Source organism: Vidua chalybeata, chromosome Z (genome assembly GCF_026979565.1).
Source record: "Vidua chalybeata isolate OUT-0048 chromosome Z, bVidCha1 merged haplotype, whole genome shotgun sequence".
Classification (NCBI taxonomy): domain Eukaryota; kingdom Metazoa; phylum Chordata; class Aves; order Passeriformes; family Viduidae; genus Vidua; species Vidua chalybeata.
Window position 1 is genome coordinate 60940544 of NC_071570.1, and position 26848 is coordinate 60967391.

The window sequence follows — 26848 nt, forward strand, 5'->3', positions numbered from 1 at the left end:
CTCATACTTCAAAGAAAACAGCCAGGAGCTCTTTTCATTCTTAAGGGTTTAATTTATTAAGCACAGAAGCTGGTGTAAAAGTCTGCTGAAAAGACCATTCATTCTTTATAAACCTTAAAGTCTTAATCTGAAATTTGTTCCAGAAACTGACTGGGAACAGCAAGCTAATCCTGGTGATTCACGAGTTTCATAAGCCTATCTTGACTTCAACTGGACGACAAATTGAAATGGTATTCCTTATATAAATTGTGATAGTATGTGTGGAATCAGTATATGATTTGTTTGATTCTACACTGATATTCCATATTTTAGTGGAAAATACAAATTTGCTTCAAAAAGTGCAATAAGATGCATACTAAAAGAAAGTGTTATTTAGGGATCATGACTCAGAATTCTGAGTTAGATTTCTTTACTTTTTTAAAACTATATAGTTGAAGAATGGGATGTTTTTACTTTTAAAATGCTTTAATACCATTGAAATGTGTAGATGATTATATGAAAGGTATGGTTTGGTTTTCATGCCAGAAATTTTTATTAAAAATCACTTAGAAATATCATCTAGGCCTTAGTACATAGCATTGTTTTAAGCTACCACTGGTACTACGAATGATTATTTGAAATGGCTTAAGTCAGAACATGACAACAAAGTAGTTAATCCATTGTACATACTGTAAAGATGTGTGATGCTCTATTGCTTGTAGTTGTTATAAAAACATTACAGTGACTTTGGCTCATTAAACTAATTTAGCTAAAATATGTCAATATCCTGGATGAAGAGAAATGAACTCAATAATATTTAGCTGAAATAGAGGAGAGTACTTGATCACCAAGTGCATGGTTTACCAAAATTTAGCAGTGAACAAGGACTAGAGTTTCAGCTTAATTTAAAAAACAAGTTACAGATTAGAGTCACCAGTGGTTTAATGAGGTGAAGGAAGTAAGAAAGGGTCCTCTTGTAATCCATGATCTTGCCAAGGTTTCTGCTGAACTTTATGCAATATAATTAATAAAACCCAAATTGTATTCCCATATAAATTAACATAGGAATTTAGTGTACAAAGTGAGTTCATTTTTAATTAAGTAAATACTGGGACCTATAACATGTCTTCAACTATGTGAATAAATTTGTTCTTCATTCTCTTAGTCTTGATGTATGGTATTTTTATTATATTGCATCATATAAATTTAAAAAGAAATCACAATTTTAAAAGTGTAGTTTATATATATAGAGTAAAAACTACTTTTGGCAGACTGTGCAAAGTAAATCTTAGTACAAATAACATAACCAGGAAGGATATACACCAGCTGAATAATTGATGGTATGATTGTGAAACTTCTCTTGTTCCACAGGAGTAATCCTATAGTTTTAGAATGCTCTCTAGTAGAAGTAATAGAATTCAAGTAATTCTAAACTTCATAATCTTGCCCTCAAGGATCATGTTTTCAGTATTATTTACTAGAAGCATGTACTGTGGGAAGGTATTGGCAAAGTCTCTGACAAAGTAACAGCTGAAGCTAAGAGGTCATCAAATTCCTCAGCTTAGTATGGATGATGCCTGCTTCTGCGGAGTGTAATTGTCTGAGAGTTTACACAAGTTAGACAACTCTTTTCTTTCCTGCTTGAAGGTTTTCTGTTTTTGTTTTTGTTTTGTTTTGTTTTGTTTTGTTTTTGGTTTTTTTTGTGGTTTTTTTGGTTTTTTTTTTTTTTTTGGTTTTTTTTTGGTTTTTTTTTGTTTTTTTTTTTCCAGAACACTTCTACATAAAACTAGGGAAAAACCCCTTGGAACAGCTGATAATTTTAAATTTCAGGGGGCTTATGTATATATATTTTATCTTTGCTTCCCACTGTAAGTTTTTGCTGCACTAGAATTACTGAAAGGATAGATATGTGAGAATCAAGCATTGTTTCTATCTATTCTATTTCTATCTATTCTATTCTATCTATTACTGAATTCCCAGTAAGAGCCATAGAGATCTTGAAGGACTGTGTTCCTGGTAATAAATGTTTAGAGTAGATTGAAGCTATGCAGCAAAATCGTTACTGTGTGACATTTTTTTTCAGAAGTAATCAGACATTGTTCGGGTGGTGGGCGTGAAAAGCAGGTGGTGAAAAGAATAGCTGTTTTCATAGAGAAAATAGTTAGTCCCGATTTTTTGCACTTACTTTTTTTTTTGTTTGGCTGTTCCCTCTGTGATGTTCAACAGATCTAGATGATTTTATTGTTACAGGTAATTAAAATCAACTAACTTTGTTAATCCACCAGTCTTTGCTCGTAGGTTCTCTGGAAAACATTGATAGTTTTCTTGACTGTACTTCCAATTTGTACGTAGTTAATAAGCCATGTCTGTGGATCTTTTTGTTCTTTAGCTTGCCTGAAAGCAGTTTATTTCAAGTCCTCACAACATAAAATTTATCCTTGGCCAGAAAGAATTTGTTGAAAGATGAATCAAAGACTTGAAGTCTTTCTGAAGCTGCATTAGTTAAAGTGGTCTGAATGCTATCTATTCTCTGTTCATTCCAGGATTAAAACGATCTGACTGCAAACACAAATCATTCAGAGTATATGCTGGACCTTAGTTCTGACTCAAATTTGACACACATTTTACAAAAATGTGTTTTAATGTAATCATGACATTTTCTGTTTTAGTGATATTTATGATTAAATATTCATAACTGCCACTCTTCAATAATGAGAGCAAACTACTTTGCAAACATGTCTGATCTTAAATGTTATTAATATGCAAATATTAATGTAATATGTTATGTACAGTTTATACAACTGCAATTGACCAGATTTGTCTGGTAATTGTAACACTTGGAAGGATAACTTTAAGCAATTTGGCATTTTATTTAAATATTTGATTACACAAATACTGCTTGTACCTTCTGTACAGGGTAAAATAGGGTAAAATAGTGATTACAGATTAAAAGAAGCTTGACAAGGGAGCTAATTCAGTTAAAGTTTGATGTTGTAATGCATTTTGATGTTTAGAGCACAACTTTGTTCTCTTATTTTTTTCCCAAAACCTCTAAGATCCTTATGATAGCAATCTGCCCTATCCAGGATCCACGTTCTCCGTTCTGGTCAGCACTGTGCAATGTAAGCCTCTGCAGAACAATGCAACCATTTGGATTTTTTTGTGCCAGACTCTTTTAAAAGTTTTTCTTTCACAGTATCAACACCAGATAACTTCACTGGGACTTAAAATTGTATTTTACATCACAAAACTGGACTCTGATGTAAGAGAAATGGAGAATGTAAAAGAAAACCTTGATTTTAAGTTTGCATTTCCTAATGGAAAATACTAGATGTTGTGCAGAAACAAATAAAAATCAAAGTCTGCCTGTATAAGGATTGCAATGGCCAAGTAGCACAGTTGTTCTCTGGGACAGGAACACGTGAAAGGATCATGGGATAAGACTCAAGCACATATTCAAATGTGTAAGGATATTTCATGGTGAATAAGATGACAGAAAATGATCTGTGAGATGACTGCAAGTATCCAACCCTTCACCCTTCCTGTAATTTTTTGTGTGTTTTTTCTTTTCTTTTCCAAAGAAAGTGGAAATTGAACTGTCAATCTTGAAGCTAATTATTGATTGAAAATTAAAACAGTTGTGGTAAAGTAAAAAAAAAAAATTGTTTTTTAAAAGAAGCTCCTTATTCCTCCACTGGAAGAAGTTGATAAGTACTGTCTAGAAAATCACTAAAAGAAAATTATAAAAGTAGAATTAGATACATATGATATTTACATTATATAACTTGGTTGTAATGGAGACCTCTGTTTTTGTCTCATTCTGACACTCGCAATATGATCGTGGTATGTGAAGAGTTGAGAGGGGTCAACTGGATTGATAAGGTCAACCACAAATGCTTTGTGTATTTTAGAATTACAATTTATTTTTAATATCTTTTTTTCTATAGGGATGCCCTCTGCTTCTTTATTAGTTTATTTGCTTTTAGCATTACTCATTCATTTCACATCTGGAGAAACAGAAGTGAAGTTCAGTGGACAAACAGAATTTGTAGTCAATGAAACAAGTACAACTGTTATACGTCTTGTAATTGAAAGGACAGGGAAGCCTGCTAACATCACAGCAATTGTGTCGGTAAGAAACTATGGCAATTATATTCTCAGTAACTGTGGATAACTTTTTAAAGAACTTTTTGGGACTCAGAAACATGGAGAGTTGTGAGTGTGACTGATAAGAGAGAAAAGTGAGAGCCACAAAAACCCCTTTGTCTCCTCTTCTCTGAACTTCTAATTTCACTCTTCTGAGAGGAAGAATAGGTTTTTTACAATGGTTCTTTCAAGCCTTTAGCTTCTAAGAAGGATGATTCAGGTGTGGCAGCTATGCTGGTTCAGTGGCTTCTCTCCATTAATGTCTCAGTGCCCAACTGTAAACTTAGTCTAGACACTTGACTGTTTTTACATGACTGCCTTTGTAATCTCTCCCCTAATCACCTCACTTACAGTAGAATTAGGGGAATTTTCTTATGTTGACTGAGATGAAAGGAGGGAAGTTCTTTTTAGAAGACTTAATCTTGCCAACTTTCGCGATCAAATTGTTAATCAAGGTTGAATGCCTAGGCTCCTTCCAGTACTTAGAATGGAAGGCAGAGGGGAGTTACATCCTCAGGTAAGTTTAATTCATGTAGAGTATTATGAGATATACAGAATCTGTGCTTCCTGTACAGGCATAGCTTTTCCAATAAAAAAACCTTATCATATGGTACATTATGCAAAAGATACCAAATTGCAGGGAAAGAAGTAATAAATAGTTTTGAAGAAAGTGTTCTATTTATTTTATTGTTTCTTTTTTTTCACCTCTTTACTCAGCATGAATAAAATGGGTTATTATCTATGTACCTTCTTTCCAGAAATTAACTGTATGACAGCAGGGGAAAGAATTTTGTGCAGTGGGAGGACTTATGTGCAGCAAAGAGGGTATGAAGTCTGTTCAAATGAGTCTAGAATGGTAATATAGAGGATATTGAAGGAAGAAGGAGGTGGCATTTGGTTGTTTGTTTATTGCAGATTGATGGAGAAAACACAGGGGACTTTTTTGACACATATGCAGCTGCATTTATACCCGATACAGAAACAAACCGAACAGTGTATATATCTGTCTGTGATGATGATCTTCCAGAGGCTGATGAGACATTCACATTTCACTTGACACTACTGGTAAGTCTCAATTTTTCAGTGTATCTGTTCCACAGAAAAAAGTGGATGATCTAATATAGGTGAATGGTATTTCATAGATTACAGTGTAGTCTTACTGCTTGTAAACAGTAATAGGTAAGAGCTGAAATCTTGAATCCAAGCAGGATGATGCTTATTGCCCTTCAGAAAGTTTGCATTTCTGTGGATGTCTCTGTGTCATGTTGCTGCACCTGACACTTGAGCAGGCATTGCATTCAGCTGTGGACATTTGAAGGTGTACTAGAGCCCAGAAGAGTTAGATTGTGAAGACTCAGCATCTCCTGTTTTCCTGCCTAGAATATACATGGAGGAGAGGATAGAAGTAGCAGAAAAAGAGGATGACTTCGAGTCCTCCAGAAGCAGAGGTTAAATATGACTTATCTAAACCCAAACAATTTTATAAATATTTACCCATAAATTTCTTCACATTGTTCTGTCTCACAGGAGTTATTCTACAAGAGAGGGGTTCACATTCATATATTTTTAGCTAACAGGTCATGACTAAGTAAGATGTAAATTCATTAAAAATAAATTTTTTATTTCATTGCCAATATTACACATCTATGGCGATGTTTGCAGTGAATATAAAAATGCATATTTTCCGTTCCTTCTTACTTTGATTTGTAAAATTGTCAATTTTACAATGCTATAAAGATTTGCTTCTTATAGTTGCTATCCCAGTAAATCCTTTAGCTGGTATGCCACTATAATAGCTTCAGACTTTCAGCTTTATACAATGTTGGAGAAAAAAGAACAACCTTGCAATTCCTGGCAGTATTTGATGGTTCATGTATGGTTTCCTATTGATATGCTGTTATTAATTGTTTAAGTATTGTTAATAATTTGCAAAGTTTGTTTCAAGCACTTTATTGTTGACTGTTTACAGTGTATTTCCAGAGCAATTAGGAATGACCTCAGTGCATTCTATTGCTTTCAACAATTTTCATTGTGATATATGATAAAAAGACATACATTTTTTGTAAGCTGATATTAACTCTTAAGAGACAGTAAAATCAAAATGCCTTTTTTTTCTGTTACCATACTTACTATTTTATTTTGGTTTTAATTTTAGAAACCATCTGCAAGGATAAAGCTTGGTGCTCCCAAATATGTCACTGTAACGATCTTATCAAATGACAATGCCTTTGGAATAATTTCTTTTAATATGGTATGACTTTTTATGTGGTATATTTTATAGAACATTTTAGTAAACATAAAGATGAAATTGTCAAAGATGCTGGTTAGTTATTCACCCAAATCCCTTGAAAACAGATTCTGAGTTACATCTCCAAAAACATCTCTAGAGATAATTCATACATATGTATGTAATTCATACATATATACAGCTTTAATATTTCTGTATGCTTTTAGGTGTTGAAATGTTGCGTGAGATCCTCAAACTTGGATGAATCTATATTGCTCATCTAGATATAAGGCTTTTAGAAATTGTTCAGTCCCACTGCTCCTCAATATAGTATGGAAGAAATGAGGAAGTAATACCATAGAAAAGTTAAAGAAGTGGCTTGGAAATTTTAAGAATATATACATTTTTCCCATCTTAAGTGAGCAATTTTATATTTAACTCTAAAGCTGTAAGGGCAGTATCATGATCTATGCATAATATAATACCTTCTAGGGGTAAGAGTGGTATGACTCTAGTGGTATGGAGGATATTTGCAATAATACAAAGTTTGTGTTAGCAGAAAGAGAAACTCTGCTTTATTGCTGGCATTGTGGCAATAAACTGTTTAGAAGACTTCTGTGAAAAAAATCCAATATGAACAATTTTTAATACGATAGTATTAAAACATGCTGCTCCCTGAAGTGTTGTAAGTCTGAAATCTCTCAGCTATAACAGTTTTATAGACGGAGCCCATTGTCTAGTTATCTAACAAATGAGATTTTAATGAAGAAAACCTATTTTTAATAGAGTTAGGAACTCCTGTAAATATGACCAGTGCTCATATGCCAATGCTTAATGTATTATAATTATGCACATTTGCAAAAACAAACAAACAACAAAAACTCAAGAAAACTCACTCTACATACATTATGATAATTTTTTTATCTCAAACCTTTCAATCTTTCTATCAGCTGAACTAATTGGTTGCTAGGAAATGTATGCCATCAGCAGACTGGTTTGCAGATTGGATTAACTTGTCTGTGGGAGTTTAGTATTTCTATGGTAACAATTCCATCTGGTGTGATATTTGATCTGTGCCTGATTGCCTGTCCCTTTTTTTTCTCATTAGTCTGCCTTAATCACAGTGAATGAGCCTAGGGGCAGAAATGAATTTGTGCCTCTCACTCTAATCAGGGAGAGAGGAACCTACGGGACGGTTTTTGTAAGTTTTGAGGTGAGTTTATCAAAAAAACTTCATACATTTGACTATTAGATGGAGCTATGAGGCCAAAATCATAAAGTATCAAAGTGTTTATTAAAGTGAAAGGATTCAATAGCTATGTCTACATTTGTTAATTCTGTTTCATAAAATGGGAAGATACTATCTTTCAATTGGAAAATACTGCAATTATCTAACTTCTTAATTTAGTAAAAATTAATATATTTAAAAAAAAAGAGTATTCTCTGTCTTTTCAGAAGATACTTGAAGCAGCATTTGTTGGTATTATTAGCAAACAATGTCTATTGAGTGTGCAAGAAATGTCCTATATATTTTTTTAAAATTTATAAACACCTGACTCTTTTGAAGGTGATTTTGCCACCTTCAAAAATGTAAATGTAGAGCTCAATATTTAGTGAATTTCTGTATCTGTAAGATTGCAGTTTGAATTCCCAGACATTTCAACCTTTCAAAATCATTACTTGAATATTTAGGCCATTAATCACATACATTATGTGAATGGGATATACTTATTGCCTTTATTGTTAGAGGGGGATTTTTTTCCTTGTCTGGTTCTGATTCTATTGCATTCTTTAAAATTGTAGGTAATTCTTTTTCATATAAAAATTCCTTTATCAGTTGTCAGCAAAGATTTAATCTAGATGGGCCAAAATCTCAAAAGATTTGTAGTGGATGTTCTTGCATGCTAAATACAGCATATATAGATAATGTTTAGTGATTCTTTATGTTTTTTATTCCAGATATGTTTGTTTTAAATCCAATAAATTTTGCTATCTAATTTATCAGGTTAATCTCAAAATGTAGTTTATATGCATGTGTTGAAAAAAAATTTACAAGATTTTCTAAAACAAAACCCTTATATATTGCCTCTATGTGTCTTACTAATTTTTTAGGTTTTAGTATTAAGTGTAATTTCCTTAGTATCACGTCAAGATAGAAAAGTCACAAAACGAGTAATTGCTATTATCTTGTTTTTGAACTGATTAGGAAATGCTAGTTAAATTAAAAGAGAAGGATTTTTATTATTTAAAAGAGTCAGTTATGCATCAGTAGATACCAAAGAGTTCTCAAAAGGCCTGTATGGAAGTAGTTTTCTTCCTCTTTCTCTGGCAATACATAATTTCTTCAGAATGCCTACTCTGATTTACTCCATCTTCCCAAAAAGAGTAGAATTTCACAACTGAATGTGTGCGCATATGACCGGGAGTGAATAAATAAAAATTTCTTAGGCATTTCACACACTGTATTGTACTGGATTTTTATGCATTCTCTATATATTTCTTACCATAAAAAACAATTATTTGCAGATAGAAGATGGACCAAACTCAGCTGAAGAAGACTTGAGTCCAGCCTGGGGAAATATTACATTTACCCCTGGGAGATCAGTGTTGATTTATAATTTAACAGTGCTTGATGATCAGGTAAAAACAAGCTGACATTTTTGGTTTGGATGTATAGATTGACTGCTGTTCTGGAGGGACTTTGTATATTATGTTATAAAAATGCTTGGTTTAAACAGGGCTACAAGTCCTTCTGCTTCATAAAATGATGTTCAGTTTTATCTCTGTGGGCTATCATTTTATCTTCTTAATATACTCTTTGACTCTGTATTTCTCATCAATTAATATTTTTAGTTTCTGAACATACCCCAACTGCTCTGACTAGGTCTGTTAGGTGTTGTACAGTAAAAGTACAAATAATCAAGAAAGCTTTATATTTTTATTCAATGGAAAAGTGGGGTTCTTGTATTGTGAAGGATGATGTTCTTTAACTACATACAGGTTCATTTTTTTGACTGATATTTATATTTCTATATTTAACTTTTCTGTGTGAACATGATACTGAACAACTTGATAAGAAAATTCACTAAAAATGATGTAGGGGAAAGAAAAGTGTGTCAAAAGTGGGAAGCTTTTAAGCAATTTTTTGTGCATTTCTGTTAATTATGGAAAATAGTGTCCCAAGTCCCTGATACTAGTACTTAAGAGACTGTGCCAAACTGCTGTGTAGAAATATCTCTTTCAGATTAGATGTATTATTTCTGTAACTTATATATGAAAAGAATTAATTCAGTTTATGGGGAGATGTGATTTATTTTTCCTCTGAGAGGTACCTAATGGTCTTTCACTCAAACTTTGATCTGTATAGCTGTGGTGGTTTACTCGCTGGATGTCTTCCATGGCTGTACACAAAAGGTTAATTTTGTATAAAAATCCTTCACTGATGATGATGATGGAATGCACAAGCATTCAGTGTTACTCTTAGAACTTAATTTGAGCTGTTAAGATCTGAAGTTAAGAAAAAACTCTGTAACATGTATTGTTCTGAATTGCAAAGCCTTTTTCCTACAAAACTTAGGTGACTGCAACTCTGATCTCTACAGTATTATATTTATAGTAATTTTATTGTGCATATTTCCTTTTTTAGTGTGGAATAATGGAAGATTTTTAACAGAAAATGAAAGAGGCAAATCAACACTGAAAATCTTTTATGTTGTCTTTGATGTCTGACTGGGTTTTTCATTGGTCAATAATGATGCCATTAAGAAATCCAAAGTCCTGTATCATCTCTATATGAGATGTTAAGATAAAAACTACAACTAAAGTTGTGGATATATTTTGACTCTCTTAAATGTATATTTTTAGATTATGCCATGTGGAATATTAGTTATTCAACTAAATGAAACATAAGTAAGCATTATTTTTTAATGAGGTAGATCAACTGTGTTGTACTTCAATATAGGAAGCTGGTGGCTGAGATCTTCCAGATCTCCCACTGACAACAAACCCTGGTATCAGTCAATGGCATTATGCATGTTTCAGTGCCACAAGCCAAAGGAACTGAATTGGCATAAGCTATCATGCCCACTCTTCTAGCCCTAGAAAAGGATCTGAGGGTGGCAAATAAATAAATGAATGTGAAAGAGAAAGAAATACTGGACAGCAGGGTTTTCAGAAGTTGTACTTTTGTCCTGGAGTTCCTCTCAGAAGCAAATACTACTGGTTTCCAGTAGTCCACAGTAAGGATGAAATGCAAAGACCACAAATAATTTTTAAATATTTACTTTTTATCTGTATGTTTTAATAATAATTTTTTTTCAGTTCCACAGGTGTAGCTAATCAAGATTTGGGGAATAAAATATAAAATCATAAAATTATATAAAATGCTGAGTTGAAAGGACCCCAATAGGATCATCAAGTCCATCTCCTAGCTCTGCACAGGATACCCAGGAATCACATAATCACATCACACCATTTTTGTCCATATATGTATATACAGTAATTTAAAGCAGAAATCTCATCATTAATTCTGTAATTTGTGGTTTATAAGCTATTCTTTATTGTCTCCTGCATCAGATATTGGAAAAGAAATAGCTAGAATTAAAATATAGTTTTAAACGCTTGTTTTGTAGAAATACAAAAATCTAAATTATTGGTAAGAACAAGACAACACTCAGATCTGTGATGGAAATTTTGTCTGGGTTTTTGGTGATTCCAGTTGTATAGGGATGGATGGGCCAAGGTAGGTTCTATAACAACAGAAGTTGTTGTTATATTGTCTCAGGCACATACAGAGATAGATCAGAATCAACATCACAAAAAAGAAAATTTAAATATAAGTAATAGAGAGGAACACTTGTTTCCAAGTAGAGGTGGCTTTCAAAAATGGCAGTTGGTCTCATACTCTCAAGCTGTAAAGATGAAGATTTTTCTGATTCTTGAGTAATTTTTATTTGTATTTTGTTTGACTTTCTACTCTCTTTCAGAAGTATGTTTAGGTAAAATAGAGACCTTAAATTGTGAAAAGGGATTTTTAGTGAAAGCTAAAAGCAAGACTGTTCTCCTGTTTGTTTTAATACAAAATGAGCTTTCAAGATGGTATAATTTCACTCTTCTGCAAAATGCATAAACCAAATTTCTCAGTATGTGTCTTCTGCATATATTTGAAATAGGACTTACACATGGTTGCTAATACTATTTTTCCAGGTACCTGAAAATGATGAAATCTTTGTTGTTTGTCTGAAGAGCGTGGAGGGAGGGGCTGAAATCAACAACACAAAAAATTCCGTGTGGATTAATATTAGGAAAAATGACAGTCCTGTGCGTTTTGTTCAGAATGCTTATATGGTGCCTGAGGAAGATGAAGTGTTAACAATCCAAGTGCTTCGTGGTAAGGATGTCACTGGAAAATTAATTGGACCTGATGAAGACGAAGTCTCTGTCAGTTACGCCATCATAACTGGGGATTCAACTGCACATGCACAGCTTAATGTAGACTTCCTAGATCTACAGCCAAATACAACTCTTGTTTTCCCACCTCTAATTCACAAAACATATTTGAAATTTAAGATCCTTGATGATGCCATACCAGAAATTGCTGAGACCTTTCAGATTATGCTTCTTAAAGACACTTTGCAGGGAGATGCTGTTTTGATTTATCCATCTGTTGTTCATGTCACTATCCAGCCGAATGATAAACCCTATGGAGTGCTGTCAATCCACAGTGTTCTGTTCACTCACACTGTTATCATTGATGAAGACCAAATTTCAAGGTACTACAGATCTTAAAATCTAGTATCTAGTCAGTTTAATAGATTTGTTTGTAACTGTTAAGGCTGCTTAGGATATCATTAAAGTAATTATAAAATCACTACTAAAATGGAATGTAGTAATCACTTAGTGTGTTGTTATTATCAGCTCTATTTACAAAGATTTCAAGGAAGTGGGAATATCTAATTATACAGAAAGTATTTTAATATCTATAAACTGTGTGTAAATAAGCCATAAGTATTCAATCACATTATCAGAATAATGAAAACTCCTTAATTTAAAGATAGGATCAGTGAAGTTGTAATACTGCTACACACAGGTTCAGTGGGAAATACATTTCTGTATTATACCCTTGTGTATATTTGTTTTTGCTATCTATAAAGCCAGTCTCTGATTAAGGGGAAAAAAAGTGTTCCATGTTTTCCATGAAATAGTTACCTTAAACTCAAAAACAATTTAAATATTTGTAATTTTACATAGAGATTAAAATCAAAGCTGTGTTCAAATTTTATAGGTAGACTGATACACAATATTGATAATCTCAGTAAAAATGTCCACCACTAATTAGTGGTGGTTTATCCCCAAAGAAACAAATAATGCCTCCAACTATCATACTATGAGAAATTTTGGAAGAATATTTTATGGTATGTAGGGCCCAGCACTTGGGTATTCATCTTTCTTTCTTTATGCACAGTAAAGAAATAAATCCTGCTTTCTAAATGTTTGTAAGTTATGATTTCCAGATTTCTTTTGTAGTCATTCACTTGTCAGATGCAGGCAACGTGACATTTCCAGTATCATAAATATCAGTAACTGAATATATTTTTAGTACAGAGGCAAACAGTTCATTCAAGATCATTATTTCAATGCTCATGCCTCATAAATGTTCATGATGTAGAATAGGCAAAATGTTTTATTGAATTTGATTTGTATTTCTCAAGACAAATGTAAAATGTGCCAAGACTCCACTCAGTTCTGAGTATCTTTCTTGCTGTAAATAAAGTGAGGTCTAACACGTATCTTCTGGGATTTTACAGAGAGTTCATGTGTAAATGCTCAGGTCTTACATATGTGTTATGATTTCACAAATTGTAAGTCTTGAGTCAAATGTCAGTTGCAAGCAGCTAATATTTATACCACGTAGGTTAGTGTAAATATTTTAGGGAATTGGTAACCATGCATGCCAATATTAATTATGGTTTGTGGGTTTTTGTTTTTGTTCAAAACTGTAGGTTTGAAGGGATCACAATTGTAAGAAATGGTGGAACACATGGAAATGTTTCTGTTTCCTGGGTTATAACCCGAAATAGCAGTGACCCTTCACCTGTGACTGCAGACCTACTTCCAGAGGCGGGAGAGATAAGTTTTGATCAAGGAGAGATGCTGGTGACACTTCACCTGAACATTATTGATGATGATATACCAGAAGAGGCAGAGCCTTATCTTCTGAAACTCCTAGCTCATACAATACAGGGAGGTGCAGAAGTCAGTGAGCCATCTGAGGTAAGTTTACTTTAGAATTCTTTTGGAGAAGGTATTTGTAGTAACAAAGACTTTACCAGTTTTAATAACATTGATTGATTGATACATTATCTGAACAGGTTAAAGGGTTTGACCTTGGATAAAAATCAAGCAAACTAATCCTTAATATAATCTTAGTGGATTATATTAATGAGCCGTATCTAAAGTATTTAGATACGTAATATCATATTACAATGTGTAATATGTGTACAATGCTAGACTCTTTTACTGTGGTAGAATTCAGTTCAGATAATTCCTAGTGTGCAACAATAGCATTGAATAAATGCTGTCTTGAGTGACTGCTTTCTAACAGAAGACAGGAAAGTTACTTTCACTTGTTCATTTGCTGTTTTAATGATTTCTGAAATGTTTTACAGAGTAACAACTTCAAGAGGAAGGTTTGGTGATTAAGGCTGTAACCTCTGAACAATTAAATAAAGGGTGGCTAGAATTGCTGACAATTCTGTGACTTAAGTCCCTGCTTTGTCTTTCTCGAAAATGGTTGGAATGAGCTTGGTGAATAAAATTAAATCCTTTACAATCTAAAACATTTTTAAAATATTCACTTTGGCTGCTGAACCAAAAAAATCAGTTATTCAGAGCTCATTCTGGCATGTGCGGTGATGCACAGTTGCCACTGTCAGTGCAATGCTTCTTGTGTATAAAGAATACTTTGAAGCTGTCAATCTGATTTCTTTCCTGATGCTAATTCACTAAGGAGAAAAATGTGTGGTGACAGGAGATGATTTTGTGAAAGCATGAAACTATGATATAGAGTAATGCAGAATGCTGTTTTCTGCTTTGCAGCTTCTGTTTTACATTCAGGACAGTGATGATGTTTATGGGCTAATAAAATTCCATCCTTTGGAGAATCAGAAGATTGAAAGTAATCCAATGGGACGCTTTTTATCCTTGAGTTTTGCAAGGGAAGGAGGAACAGTTGGAGATGTGCAGTTGGTTTATACTACGCTGTATATTCCAGCTGGAGCTCTAGATCCTGAGAGAGCGAAAGGTGGCATTCTAAATATGTCTGGAAGAAGTACTCTCATCTTTCCAGAAGGAAAAGCACAAGCTACTACAAATATACCAATACGAAATGATGCATTTCTTCAAAATGGAGCTCATTTTGTCATACAGGTATCTCAGCTGTTCTTGGGGTGGGTTTTCAGCCCATGTAATATAAAGAACAGTATATAAAATAGTAGTGGGTCCTTCAGTTTTAACTTAATTGAAATTATTCTGCCTGATTAAAAAAAAAGAAAAACAATTAGTTCTGTAGCTGAGAAAACTCTTTTATTTAGATACTGCTTCCACAGATATGCTATAAAGAGCTTTATTCCTAATCGTTATTTACTAATTACACCATTTTAAAACATACACTGTTGTAATAGGATTCAGTTACCAATAATGAAATTTAACAAAATTATATCAGTGTTGCAGAAGTTAATTATCTTTTCAGGTACGTTATTCTGTCTACCCTTTGCCTTTCGATTTAATCAAATTAAGGCTCCTAAAGTACAGAAGTTTGACAGATTTTAGAAATTAAAAGAAAGGAAATACAAATTAAAATAGTCAAATATGTTTAGTTTATGTGCAACTTGGACCAGGGAATTGAAAAGTTCTTCTAGTTTCCCCTGTATGTGGCCTTTTGGATTTTTTGGTCCTCTGTTTTCGTTTGTGGTTTGGTTTTTTGTTTCTTTGGTTGGTTGGTTGGTTTTTTTTCTCTCTAGCTGAATTCGTAAGAAGGGAGATTGTGTCATTGCTTGTAAGACTGGCTGGAAAAATACACTAAAATTATGCTTTTGAAAGAAAATGGGTTTTCCACAAAAATGTTTAAAGAAAGATTTATTTTATTTTCCAATGATTATTTTTTCCTTCATTTTTCTTCTGGGAAAAAAAAGATTTGCATACATGTTAGCAAGTTATTGTTCAGATATGCTGCTGTGGAAGATTCTGGGCATTGTAATCAGTAATTTTTATACCTATTTTCTCATCTGCAGTTGAGACTACCACATAATCTCTACTTCCTCTGATTAACTATTGCCACTGTCTGGGATCATGAGCCTGGGCAGCAATCCTGATACATAGACTTGATAAAACCAAAGCACAAATTTAAAATTAATTTCTTAGTTCTTTTCAGTCTTTTCCTTTTAAGTCAGGTGTCTTTAAAATTAATCAAATAGAGATGCTGATGTGAAATCATAAATGTTATATTTGGTCTTTTTTTCTTTAATTTCTAGTCTACCAGAGATGTTTTAATTACTTGAAAAGATTTTCCCCTCTACCTACTTCCCCCTATATTCTTAAGAAAAAAAAACCAAAAAGAAAACAAAAAAAAACAAAAAAAAACCAAAAAAAAAAAAAAAAAAAAAAGAGAGAAAAAAATATTGCCAGAATCATATTATCATTTTAGTTCCACACACTCTCTCTATGTTCACAGCTAGGCAGGGAATATGTTTCTGAAATATTAGAATAGATTAATGTGTTTTACCATCTTCATGTGTTCTGAAAGATTGACAGAAGAATTGAAATTCCAAGCTCCTTTCAGGTGATAGATTACAAATAACATCACAGTGTGGACTATGGACAAGATGTGTGACAAGTTCTTCAATATGCAGACATTTGGCCTGGCTTTTCAAACTGCAGATTCCAGGGAGATGGGGTATATGTTCTGTACTTTCTCCATGAACTATAAAAATCTCTTGAGTACACAAAATCAGACGTAACTTCTAACACAAATAATTCCTATAAAATGCAATACCCCTATTTATCACTATGACAATCCTTCTACATCGTGAATAAATTATAGTCTCAGAAAACATGTTTAGAATGAGATTACAAAGTTTGTACTAGGCCCAGTAAAGGATCAAGTCAGGAATAAGGGAAAGAGGGGTGGAGGAAGAAACGAAGCGTAAACACAATAAAAGAACAGATAGAGGAAGTGGAAATGTGAGATTAACCTTCTTCAATGACATCTTCCATTAAATAACCTATTGTTTGTTATGCAGACCACTTTTGGTATGGACAGAAAGATTAACTAATCTAGTAAACTGCTTGGTATTATTCAGTTATTCAGTTCACAGTGCATTCTTTTTTCTCTCATAGACTGATTTGCTTTAAGAGGAAATACTGAATTTTAAAAGAAACCCCAATATTTCATTAATTATTATTTTAACCGCCAACTTACTATCCAGAAAGTAACAAAGGGAATTCTTTCAGCTGTGTAGTATTTCAGAACTTGTACTGAGCTAACAACCACAACAGTGGTCCACCTACATGGAGAATTGGAGAATTAGCCCCTACTCTAAAAGAAATCTTAGAAAACAAGGAAACAAATAGAACCACTCTCTGTTCCTCAGAATCCCAATAAGTAGTTTATATGGTTGAGAATCAGTTTCTAATTACGGTATTTATAAAACAAATCCCATCTATCATCAAATAAAATGTGCATGAATATTTTTGAGTGTTACTTGAATAACAGTTGAACAAAATATGGTACAGTCCAAGTATTTTATATAAACTAGTTTTAAGAATCAAAGGAATTTAAAACTCATCAGTTGAAATGATGATTCATAATAACTATATAGATTTAAATAAGGTCGTTTTGCCCTTTCCACTATAACCTATATGGCAAAATCTAATAATGCCAAGCAAAAGCATCCTAATGGGAGTTAAAAGGTGATTCTCATTGGTGGTTCATGCACCAGTGAAATGCTTACAGAAGTATATATAAATTATTTGTAGAAATATCTGTTATTGTGATTCATGTAGACAGAATCTGATAGTGTTATAAATTATATTTGAAAGGAATATTAAATCAAGTAAAACAAGGAAAGTCCTGCTTTCCTTGTCATGTCAATGGTGCTGATGGGCTAAGTGAATGGTATTTTCCATTCAAAGTTAGAATAAACATTTTTCTATTTCTTAATATAAATAAACCATCAAAAATATGGTAATATAAGAGGAGACTACAGTTTTGAAATCTTGTAATCATTTTCAATTCTGTATGTAATTCTAACATATAAGTTATTGTAAATAGAAATGCCTTTACATTTTTTTGAGAGAGGAAAGACGATTGAGTCACTCTTTGGCTTCATGCGAGTGTGTAAATTATTATGTTTCCAGTGACTTCAGCAGATTTTTATCAATGCATGGCAAAAAACTGAAGTTAGAACAACAGTCTGGGATGCTTGGCAGATCAATTCATAGATCCAGTAATGAATTGCCCAGTTTAGAAAGTTAATTCTCCCTCTACATACATTTAGTTGTGTACATAATTTGTCTGAGAGGTATACCGTTCTACTGTGGAAGCTCAACTCCATTCACTTAATTTCTTATACAACTACTTACACATTTTTGTAGTAGAAATGTTGCTCATAGGAGAAATTTATCCTGGAGGTGTTCTGCTCCTTGCATATGGCACTTATTCCAAGATGTCAGAATAGTTCTTGCTTGGTACTCAGGCTTCTTATTTTTCAAGTTTTTCTTACTTTTTCTCACAGTTGGAAAAAGTTGAGCTGCTGAATAGAATTCCTCTTGTTACACCCGTGAGTCCTAGATTAGGTGAGATTCGAAATATTTCTTTGAGGATTACTCCAGATATTGCAAATGGAGAAATAGGCTTTACTAGCAATCTTCCAATTATTCTTTCTGAACCAGAAGAATCGCCTGCTACAGTGGTAAGTAAACATTTTTATATTGTCCCTTAGTATGGGAAAACTTATTCAGAGAAAGCAAAGTTTGCTATATCCACTGTAACATTTGAAAATTAATGTGAGAAAAATCCATCCTCCAAGTTTGATCTTATCTTGAATATTCTCCTGCTTTAAAAAACCAAAAAGGCAAAAAATTGCTAGCAAGATTAATGTGTTTGTCATCAGAAGAGTTTAATGAACTTTGCTTTCTGTGTAAGAATCTAGACTTGGTTATGTCTTTGTGCTCACATAGAGCAAAAGATGCTGCAGACAGTTTAATTTCTTTCACCAGGTGCAAAGACACTCTGTAAAGTAGGACTGATTTTGCTCCCAAATTTCATGGAAGTGTCTGTGTATTTTATATTTGACTTACATGTAATTATGTAGTTTGGCTTGCTGAGTCTGTTTTCTAATAAAGATGCTTTTTTGTGTTTCTTAGTACCCAAAGCATTTTTAAAAGCATTGTCATCCATCTGAATGCTGTAACCCCAGCCAGAGAAACTCTATAAAATATTTCTTCTCACATTTTCCATTTTTCCTCCCTAGTTGCCTTAACTGAGATTTTCCTTCAAATCCTGAATCAGAGAACTGCTTTTCATTCTCAGAATAAAACTGCTGATTTAAAACCTTGGTTGTCTTGATGAGGTGGGCATTGATTAAATCCGTCATAGAAGGGTTTTTGTGTTTCTGAGTGCTAAGTGATTTGTCATGTTGATGGTCTGCCACCTCCGCTAAGTGTATATAAACATATATGTCCAAGTATATAATGGATAGATGTTTAAAAATATAAGATTCAGTATGTATCTTCATGGATATACCATCTTTGATTTCAGCTCTTTTACATAGGTATTAGTAAAAAGCACAAGGTGAGTATTTTGAAGCTCATATTCAAACAGTAATTTGCAAAGGGTTAACTGTTTTTTGCATCTAGTTTTGCAAGTCACAGCAGACTCACATGCTTTACAGGTTTCCATTGCATTGCATCGAGATGGGACTGATGGTCAAGCAACTGTGTTTTGGAGTTTGAGGCCCTCTGGTCCTAATCACAAGTCAGTAACACGGGATGATATAAGTCCTTTTAATGGCTCTGTTGTTTTCTTATCTGGACAAAGTGATACTGCAATCAACATTACTATTAAAGCTGATGATATACCTGAAATGAATGAAACCGTGTTATTAACTTTGGACAGGTATTGTACCCTAATCTTCATTCATATGTACCACTTGCTATATTCAATCTATATATAAAAAATTGTCACAGTATTACTTATGAGGTGTTGCCTCCATTGTGTCGATGAATACCTGGAAGAATTTTGGGCCCTTGATTCAGACTGTGTATGAAATCTTCTTTGACTCGTGATCAATGTAAAAAATCATATTGTGCTTATTATCTAATGACTTAGTTTTGTTTGTATTTTGATTAAAATAATGTATGGTACTAAAAACGTTCATTTAGCTTTGATCTTTAGTTATAGCTCTTGATTATAACATTGTTTTCAGAAAAATAATATTTTGTGAGATAATGGGGAAAGCTATAATGAATAGTTGCGAAAGCAATACATAACTATGTTTTTCTCAGAAGAGTTTTATAGTCAGGATGTTGTTGCAGAATTAGATACTTCCATCACAACTGATGGCTTCTAAAATAGGCCAGTGTGACTACTACCACATGCCTAAGCTACAAAGGGAGCAATGATGTTTCTGAAGCACAGTGTTGTGGTCTCCCTTCTGTGTGACATCAGGATTGCAGGATAATTAATGCTGTAAGAGGCCTCAGAAGATATTATCTGCATGTGAACACTACTCAGAATACTTGAATTATTTAATATCCAGGAGCCTTTTGTTTTATTAGCAGAAGATTCTCGGCTATTTCTTCAGTCCTGCTTCCAAAATTTCAGATGTATCTATATTTTAGAAATACTATCACTTCTGCTAATAACTCCTAATAATCTGAGGTATATTTTTCCCTTTTATTTTTCTGGAAACATGCTAAGAGAGGTCTGCAATGTCTGCATTGTGATGACATAGTAGATGTGTATACATCTACCATCTACCATGTATACAGTCCTTACCTTATGCAGAAGTATCCTTGCTGTACATAGGAAGGACAGAATAGCTCATGGAAACTTTTAACACCTTATACTCGTGTAGACTACATGCTAGCAAACCAGAAAACAACTCCTTAAGCTGCTGCTGATTTTGTTTTTTGAGCATTGTTCCATCACAAGGGAAAGATGCTTTTTTCAGTGCAGGGTTGGTCTGCTTCTCTGTAAGCTGGCTGGTGAATGCATCTTGTGCACAATGAATTATGTCATTCTAATCTTGGATACTCACTGTGTTGGAAAGATGGTCCTGTTGAAGACAAAAACAAATGGAGACCATTGCAAGCAGTTCTCTATTTTTCTTCCTGTGGATGAAACCAGTTTGCCTGAAAGTTCATTAGAATCTGTGGCACAAACAAAGAAACTATGATTAGAAATAATGATTGAAGTTGTGAAGAAGTTGTGTAAAGTGGCAAAAATGCTGAAGTGGAAGGATAGGAGATAAATAAATAAGTACATGGAGGAAGTGGGCAGCATAAAAGATTAAATTTTTAGTATTGTCAGCTCTGCAGTATGTGTAACTACAGCTTTCTACCACTTACTCTGACTAGTGATCCCATGCCTTGAAAATTATGTCTGAAAGGGAATTGAGTTGGCAGCTGAATAAACACAACCACTGTTCTGCTTTTGCTATGTGTGGTGGGAGTAGCAGGTTCTATTGATCATGAAGTGGCTGGTGAAAATTTTACCAGCAGTAAGCAGCTTTCCCACACTTGGCAAGGTCAGAGAGTGAAGTAAGGAATAGGTGGTCTGACCAGGAAAAAGTAAATAAGTAGTAGATAAAATCTGAACTATTCTCTACACCTGTACAGTGTCCCTCAAGGCTACAGGTGAAATATGGCAACTTTTGAGTACAAGCCAAGAATGCAATGTCTGCAAAGATCATCCTTTCAATACTGGAGATTACTCTTCAAAGCAGGGGTGAATGATACTGGCAGGGTAATGTGTGTAAGCTTTTAGTATTGCCTCCTGCATGATTTGTGTTTTCTAGATGAACAGAAGATTTCAATTTCCAAGACTGGCAGCCAGCACCTCACAGCAGTAGTGAATTACCATGAAATCAAAGATGCACTCTGCTGTGGATGTGCTTGCATTGCTTGATAAACTGTAGCATAAGTCTAGAAAGATAGAACATGTACGGACTTTAATGAAACTATAGACGTAGAAATATGTCCTTAAGCATTTTATTTATTGCAGTTAGTAATAGCAAAATAATATGACAATTAGTTCTAACAAGGATGTATTATATACAACTCAGTGATGTTGTTAAAGTAGATTATGTTTTAAATGAGCTTTGATTGTACCTGTAATAACAAAAGAAACCTTCCAAGTAATTAAAACTACTATTTTCCTTCCTTGCTCTATGGCTACCATCTGTAGGCCCTGGATATTAAAAATAATTATGAATGCTGTCCACAAAATGGAGGTCAATGTATATCATGAAGAATATGTAAGCATATAGACAGATGAATTGTAAAGAAGCAAGATAATCCTGTACCTGCTGAAGCTTCTTCTAATTTTCTTTCTTTAGGACTAGCTTCAGTTTGGATGCTTCCCCATATCTTAATAGGCCTGAATTGAAACTAAACATAGATAAAGCCAGAGGTCTGTATCACCACAAACCTAAATCTGATTTTTTTTTTAACTTTTGCACAATAAATTTGGCTATTGGCAGTTGTCATGCCCCCAGTGCAGATACACAGCTATAAATTTGGCAATTGGCACAGCTGAAGGGCCAGGACCCTCATGGCCCATGGATTGTGTTTGTTCTTTTAAATGAGTGGAGCTGAGAGTGAAAACCTCTGAACTTTAGGTCCTGGGAAAAGCAATACACAAATTAATTTATTTTTATTTTGGGAAAATTAAAATCCAGGAACAGCTAAGTGTTTAAATAGTTTATGCTCAGAATCTTTTGGTAATGACGCCCATAAATTAAGATGCCAGAACAAGTTCATGTACGTATATGTGTGTATCCAATGTATTTATATGACATATGTACAATGAAGCAAAACTGATGTAATGTGGAAAATTTTATAGTTCTAGTGATTTCTGTGATGTGATACAGGCTGAGGAACTTAACACCTTCTTTGCCTCAGTCTTCAGCCTCAGTAAGATCAATTATTCCCCTGAGCTGGTAGAAAAGGTCGAAGAGCAGAATAGACCTCCTGAAATCCAGAGGGAAGTAGTTAGTGATTAGCAGAGCTATTTAGGCGATCACAAGTCTATGGGACTGGATAGCATCCATCCTAGGGTAATGAGGGAGCTGTTGTAAGAGCTCTCTAAGCTCCTCTCTATCATTTACCATCAGTCATGGCTATCTGAGGAGGTCACAGACAATTGGAGGTTGGCCTGTGTGATGCTTGTTCACAAAGAGGGCTGGAAGGAGGTTCTGAGGAGCTACAGGCCAGTCAGCCTGACCTTGGTGCCTGGCAAGGAACTGATCATCTTGAGTGGGGTCATACGATACCTACAGGATGGCTGGGGCATCAGACGCAGCCAACATAGGTTTAGGAAAGGCAAGTCCTGCAAGTCTTGCCTGATCAATCTGATCTTCTTTTACGATCATCTGACATGCCTGTGGGATTGGGGCAAGGCGGTGGATGTTGTCTGTCTGGACTTCAGCAAAGTTACTGTGTCCCACAGCATTTGCCTTGAAAAGCTGGCAGCCCACAGCTTGAATAGGTGCTCGCTTCTGTGGGTTAAGAACTGGCTAGATGGCCAGGCCCAGAGAGTGGTGGTGAACAGTGCTGGATCCAGTTGGCAGCCAGACACTGTTGTGGTCCCCCAGGCATCAGTGTTGGGCCCAGAACTGTTTAATATCTTTATTGGTGATTTGGATGAGGGCATTTACCCTCAGTAAATTTGTGAATGACACCAAGTTATGTGGGATTGTTGATCTGCTGGAAGGTAGGAGGGCTCTACAGAGGGACCTGGACAGGCTGGATTGATTGAGTGACACCAAGGACTTGATATTCAACAAGACCAAGTCTCAGATTCTCCACATGGGTCTCAATAACCTCATGCATAGCTACAGGCTGCAGAAGGGTGGCTGAAAAGTAGCCCACTGGAAGAGGACTTTTTTTGAGATGTCGGATAAAAGAGAAGATTTTTTAGAGAAGTATGTTTTTAAGAGTAACAGTTGTATAAATTCATGGTTGCCGAATTGCAGGGCCCAGAACTGAACCCAACACTATGTTTTGCATTTACATTTTAAAAAAAAATTGTTTTCCAAATTCAGTCAAGGCATTTTTGTGTTCAAGAGACTACTTAATGATAAAAAACTTTGCAAATCATGGAAGGCCCATTTAAAGCACGACATACTGTCTATGTGCCTTAATTCAGGGCATAAGAAAAGTTGTTTAATGGAGTTTGCAGTAATTTTCTAACTTGGGGATTTCCTGTGCTTACTGCCTATTTCAAAACTATATTTATCTTTTTAAAGTAATTTTTCTATAAAGAAATATATGTGGTGCTATAAGAATTAAGTCGTTCATTGTAAAATGTTGGCTTTTACTTCAAGGCTTTGGCCAGATCTTGTTTTGATAGGGAAAAGGTTATTTGAAACTGGTAGCAGAATGTTTATATGAGTGTTACTGGACACCTACAGCTAGTTTTCATTACATTTCAAAGTAGTAACACCATTTATCTTCTGCTGTGAATAACATAAGTTAAAATAGCCTCCAAAATCAAATAAATTGTGAATTGAACCTGGAGAGAAAGTGTTCTCTCTGATAAGAAACACTGTGGAATTTATAATGTGTCCACTCCTCCTTGAATACTATTCTTTAAAGCTAGGTCACTAATTAAGTCAATAGATAATTCTGAAAAAATCAAGTAGTGAACACAAATCGAGGATGCAAGTTTGAATGGCATTTTCCACAGGCAGTTTGAATGCACCTTTTCTGAGATACCTGATAGAAGAGAAATATTTTAGAGAAGTGTGTTTTTCAGAGTAACACTAATACAAACTCACAGTTGCAATTCTGTTTCTCATGGGCATTCACTTTCTTCAGAATTATAGTTATTGTTTCAAAGTTACTAAATTCAAACACTTCTCTTAATTATTATTTTATTTTCAGTAGTTTTTATTTAAGAATTGTGTTGTTATTTTAAACACAGTCAAAAATATTCTTTCTGTTATTTTATAGTACTATGCATTTTAAAACACTGAGGAAACATTTTGAAGCTTTTCTCAGTTGTCTTAATTTATCTATAGTTCTTGCTAAGTAGTAATTAAGGCATTTTTAAAGAAAGAACTTCTGTGATGACCATCCTTTTCAGATGAGATTTTTCATATGGGAAGTAGGGGCAGCCTTCAGTCCAAGCAGAAGGCAAGGTCGTGGTGGTAGAGCAGGTTAAGTCAAGGATAAATGCCATGTTTGGATGATGGTCACTGGCATTAGACACAGCTCCGTGATTGCCAGGCAGGTCCACAGCAAGAAGAAAAATCCAAGGCTGAGCCAGGAAGTCACTTGATGGATCCTGGTCCAGGGTTGATGTGAAAATTTGTATATGATTACCCCAGAATGTAGACACAAGGGATCCTGTTGTGTTCACTGCTCATGTAATGGCAGATCCAAGTTGGAAGCCTGTACTTCGTGGCTTCTAATCTCTTTTACATAGGCTGTTTTATCATGGAATTACAGAATAAGAAAAATTAGAAGGAACCCATAAGGATCATCAAATCCAACTCCTGGGCCTACACAGGATGCCCCTTGGTGTTGTGACTGCTACTCTGGGGAGCCTGTTCCAGTGCCCCGCCACTGTCTGCTGTTTTTGAATATTAACCAACATTTAATATATTAGAGCACTGGTAGCAATCTGGCCAGTCATGCAGGAAAACAGGGTGAGATCCAGCAATCAGTCAGTCAGTCAAGGGACCCTAGTTTTGAAAACTTGGCTGGAGAAAAATCAAAGATAATGGTATTTTTAGCAGTGGATGGGCTGAATCTGATCTGTTGCTTTCTAACTTCCAAGTTCTCGAGATTCTGGTCTGATTTACACTGTGCCTGTTAAAAGATAGTAAGTATTGCCAGTCTTCTAAGTACTTTCAAGGTATACCTGGAGATACTCAAAGTACTTCCTCACAGTAGCTTGGGACTGTTTAATTTCAGCTACCCCTTGGATTTTGTTAAAGCTGCCATCATGCACTACAACACGATACTAGATTCTAGCACTACTCCTCAGTTAACAGGCTCTTTTTTGTCTGAGCTGCATTTGGATTCATGCAGTCTGACTTCATGAAGATGAAAGAGATGGTGTATCTGGCATGCCCTTTCACTTTTTGGTGATGATGTCTTAACCACTTAAGCTTGTACATACGTACCAAAACCCCACTTAATATAATGGTTCGTTTGTATTATCTGCTGTGAAATATGTTACCAATGCTTAGTGATATAACTGAATTTTAGCATTAAGAGCAATATAATGAAAATTTAGCATAAACTTTAGCTCTGGAATTTTCACCTTGACTTTTAAAATTACATTAATGCTTGATGATTTTGGAAAACTTGCATACATTTCTGAAGGAAAGGAGAATGTCTTCATATATAGTATTTAAATTGTAGCCTCATTTGAAATAACTTAGAAATTCAGAAAATCAGATTTCCTATTTGAAAGAATAAAGCTGCAAATGTATTTGCTTTATTACTTCAGACTTTTGAATGAACTCTTATGTCTATTGAATTCTGAAGCTGAATTATTTTTGAATTCAAAATTTCACTTTATAAATGCTTTGTTTATCTCTTTACACAATTTTAATGGTAGATTCGGGTTTAATATTAACTATATTTTTATTTTAGGTTAAGAAAATAATCTATACATACTTTCATGAAATGACATACTTGTTATTGCAGAATAATGTCCTTTCATCTGAATTGATGTGATAGTTTTGTCATATGTGCTTATTTTCCTATTTCTGTTTTTTCTTTGGTTTTTTTTGGGGGGGATGGTTGTTTTCTTCTTTTCTGTTTTTGTTGATATTTTACTCTGATAATCTGATTAATCTAAAAATTGCCAGAAATAAAGTTTGATGTGATTTTTTGCTAGAATAGTCTTTGATATGTATCTATTACAACTCCCAATGTATTAATCTGTTTTTATTATTACTGTGTCAGATTGATGAAATAACACATAATGGAGGCATGTTGATTTTTTTTTTTTTTTTTTTTTTTTTTTTTTTTTTTTTTTTTTTTTTTTTGTGAAGTTATAAATGTGGGATGCTGGTGCAGTTGTGAGCAGACACAGAGGTCAGCAGTAAAAGAACACCTGGAGGAGAGCTGGGTAGGGCATACCATGAATGGGCCTTGACATTCTGAATTGGTCATGGGGTCATTTCTCACCAGTGAGGATTGTCCACTTGCTAGCATTTGTCAGCAGGAAAATGCCAAGGAAGGAGGTTCCCCTAAAAG

General features: G+C 34.3%; 1 protein-coding gene across 1 annotated transcript in view; it reads left to right on the forward strand.

The window, feature by feature from the left end:
- The first annotated feature begins 3928 nt into the window (after positions 1-3928).
- The window catches only part of ADGRV1 (adhesion G protein-coupled receptor V1), a 271213-nt gene continuing 248293 nt past the window's right edge, over positions 3929-26848 (forward strand). Inside the window, exons 1-10 of the mRNA XM_053931503.1 lie at positions 3929-4111; positions 5041-5190; positions 6281-6376; positions 7461-7565; positions 8879-8992; positions 11558-12123; positions 13354-13624; positions 14450-14779; positions 18145-18321; positions 19303-19526. Of these exons, the coding sequence (XP_053787478.1) occupies positions 3929-4111; positions 5041-5190; positions 6281-6376; positions 7461-7565; positions 8879-8992; positions 11558-12123; positions 13354-13624; positions 14450-14779; positions 18145-18321; positions 19303-19526 (2216 nt within the window). The remainder of the gene's footprint in view (positions 4112-5040; positions 5191-6280; positions 6377-7460; positions 7566-8878; positions 8993-11557; positions 12124-13353; positions 13625-14449; positions 14780-18144; positions 18322-19302; positions 19527-26848) is intronic.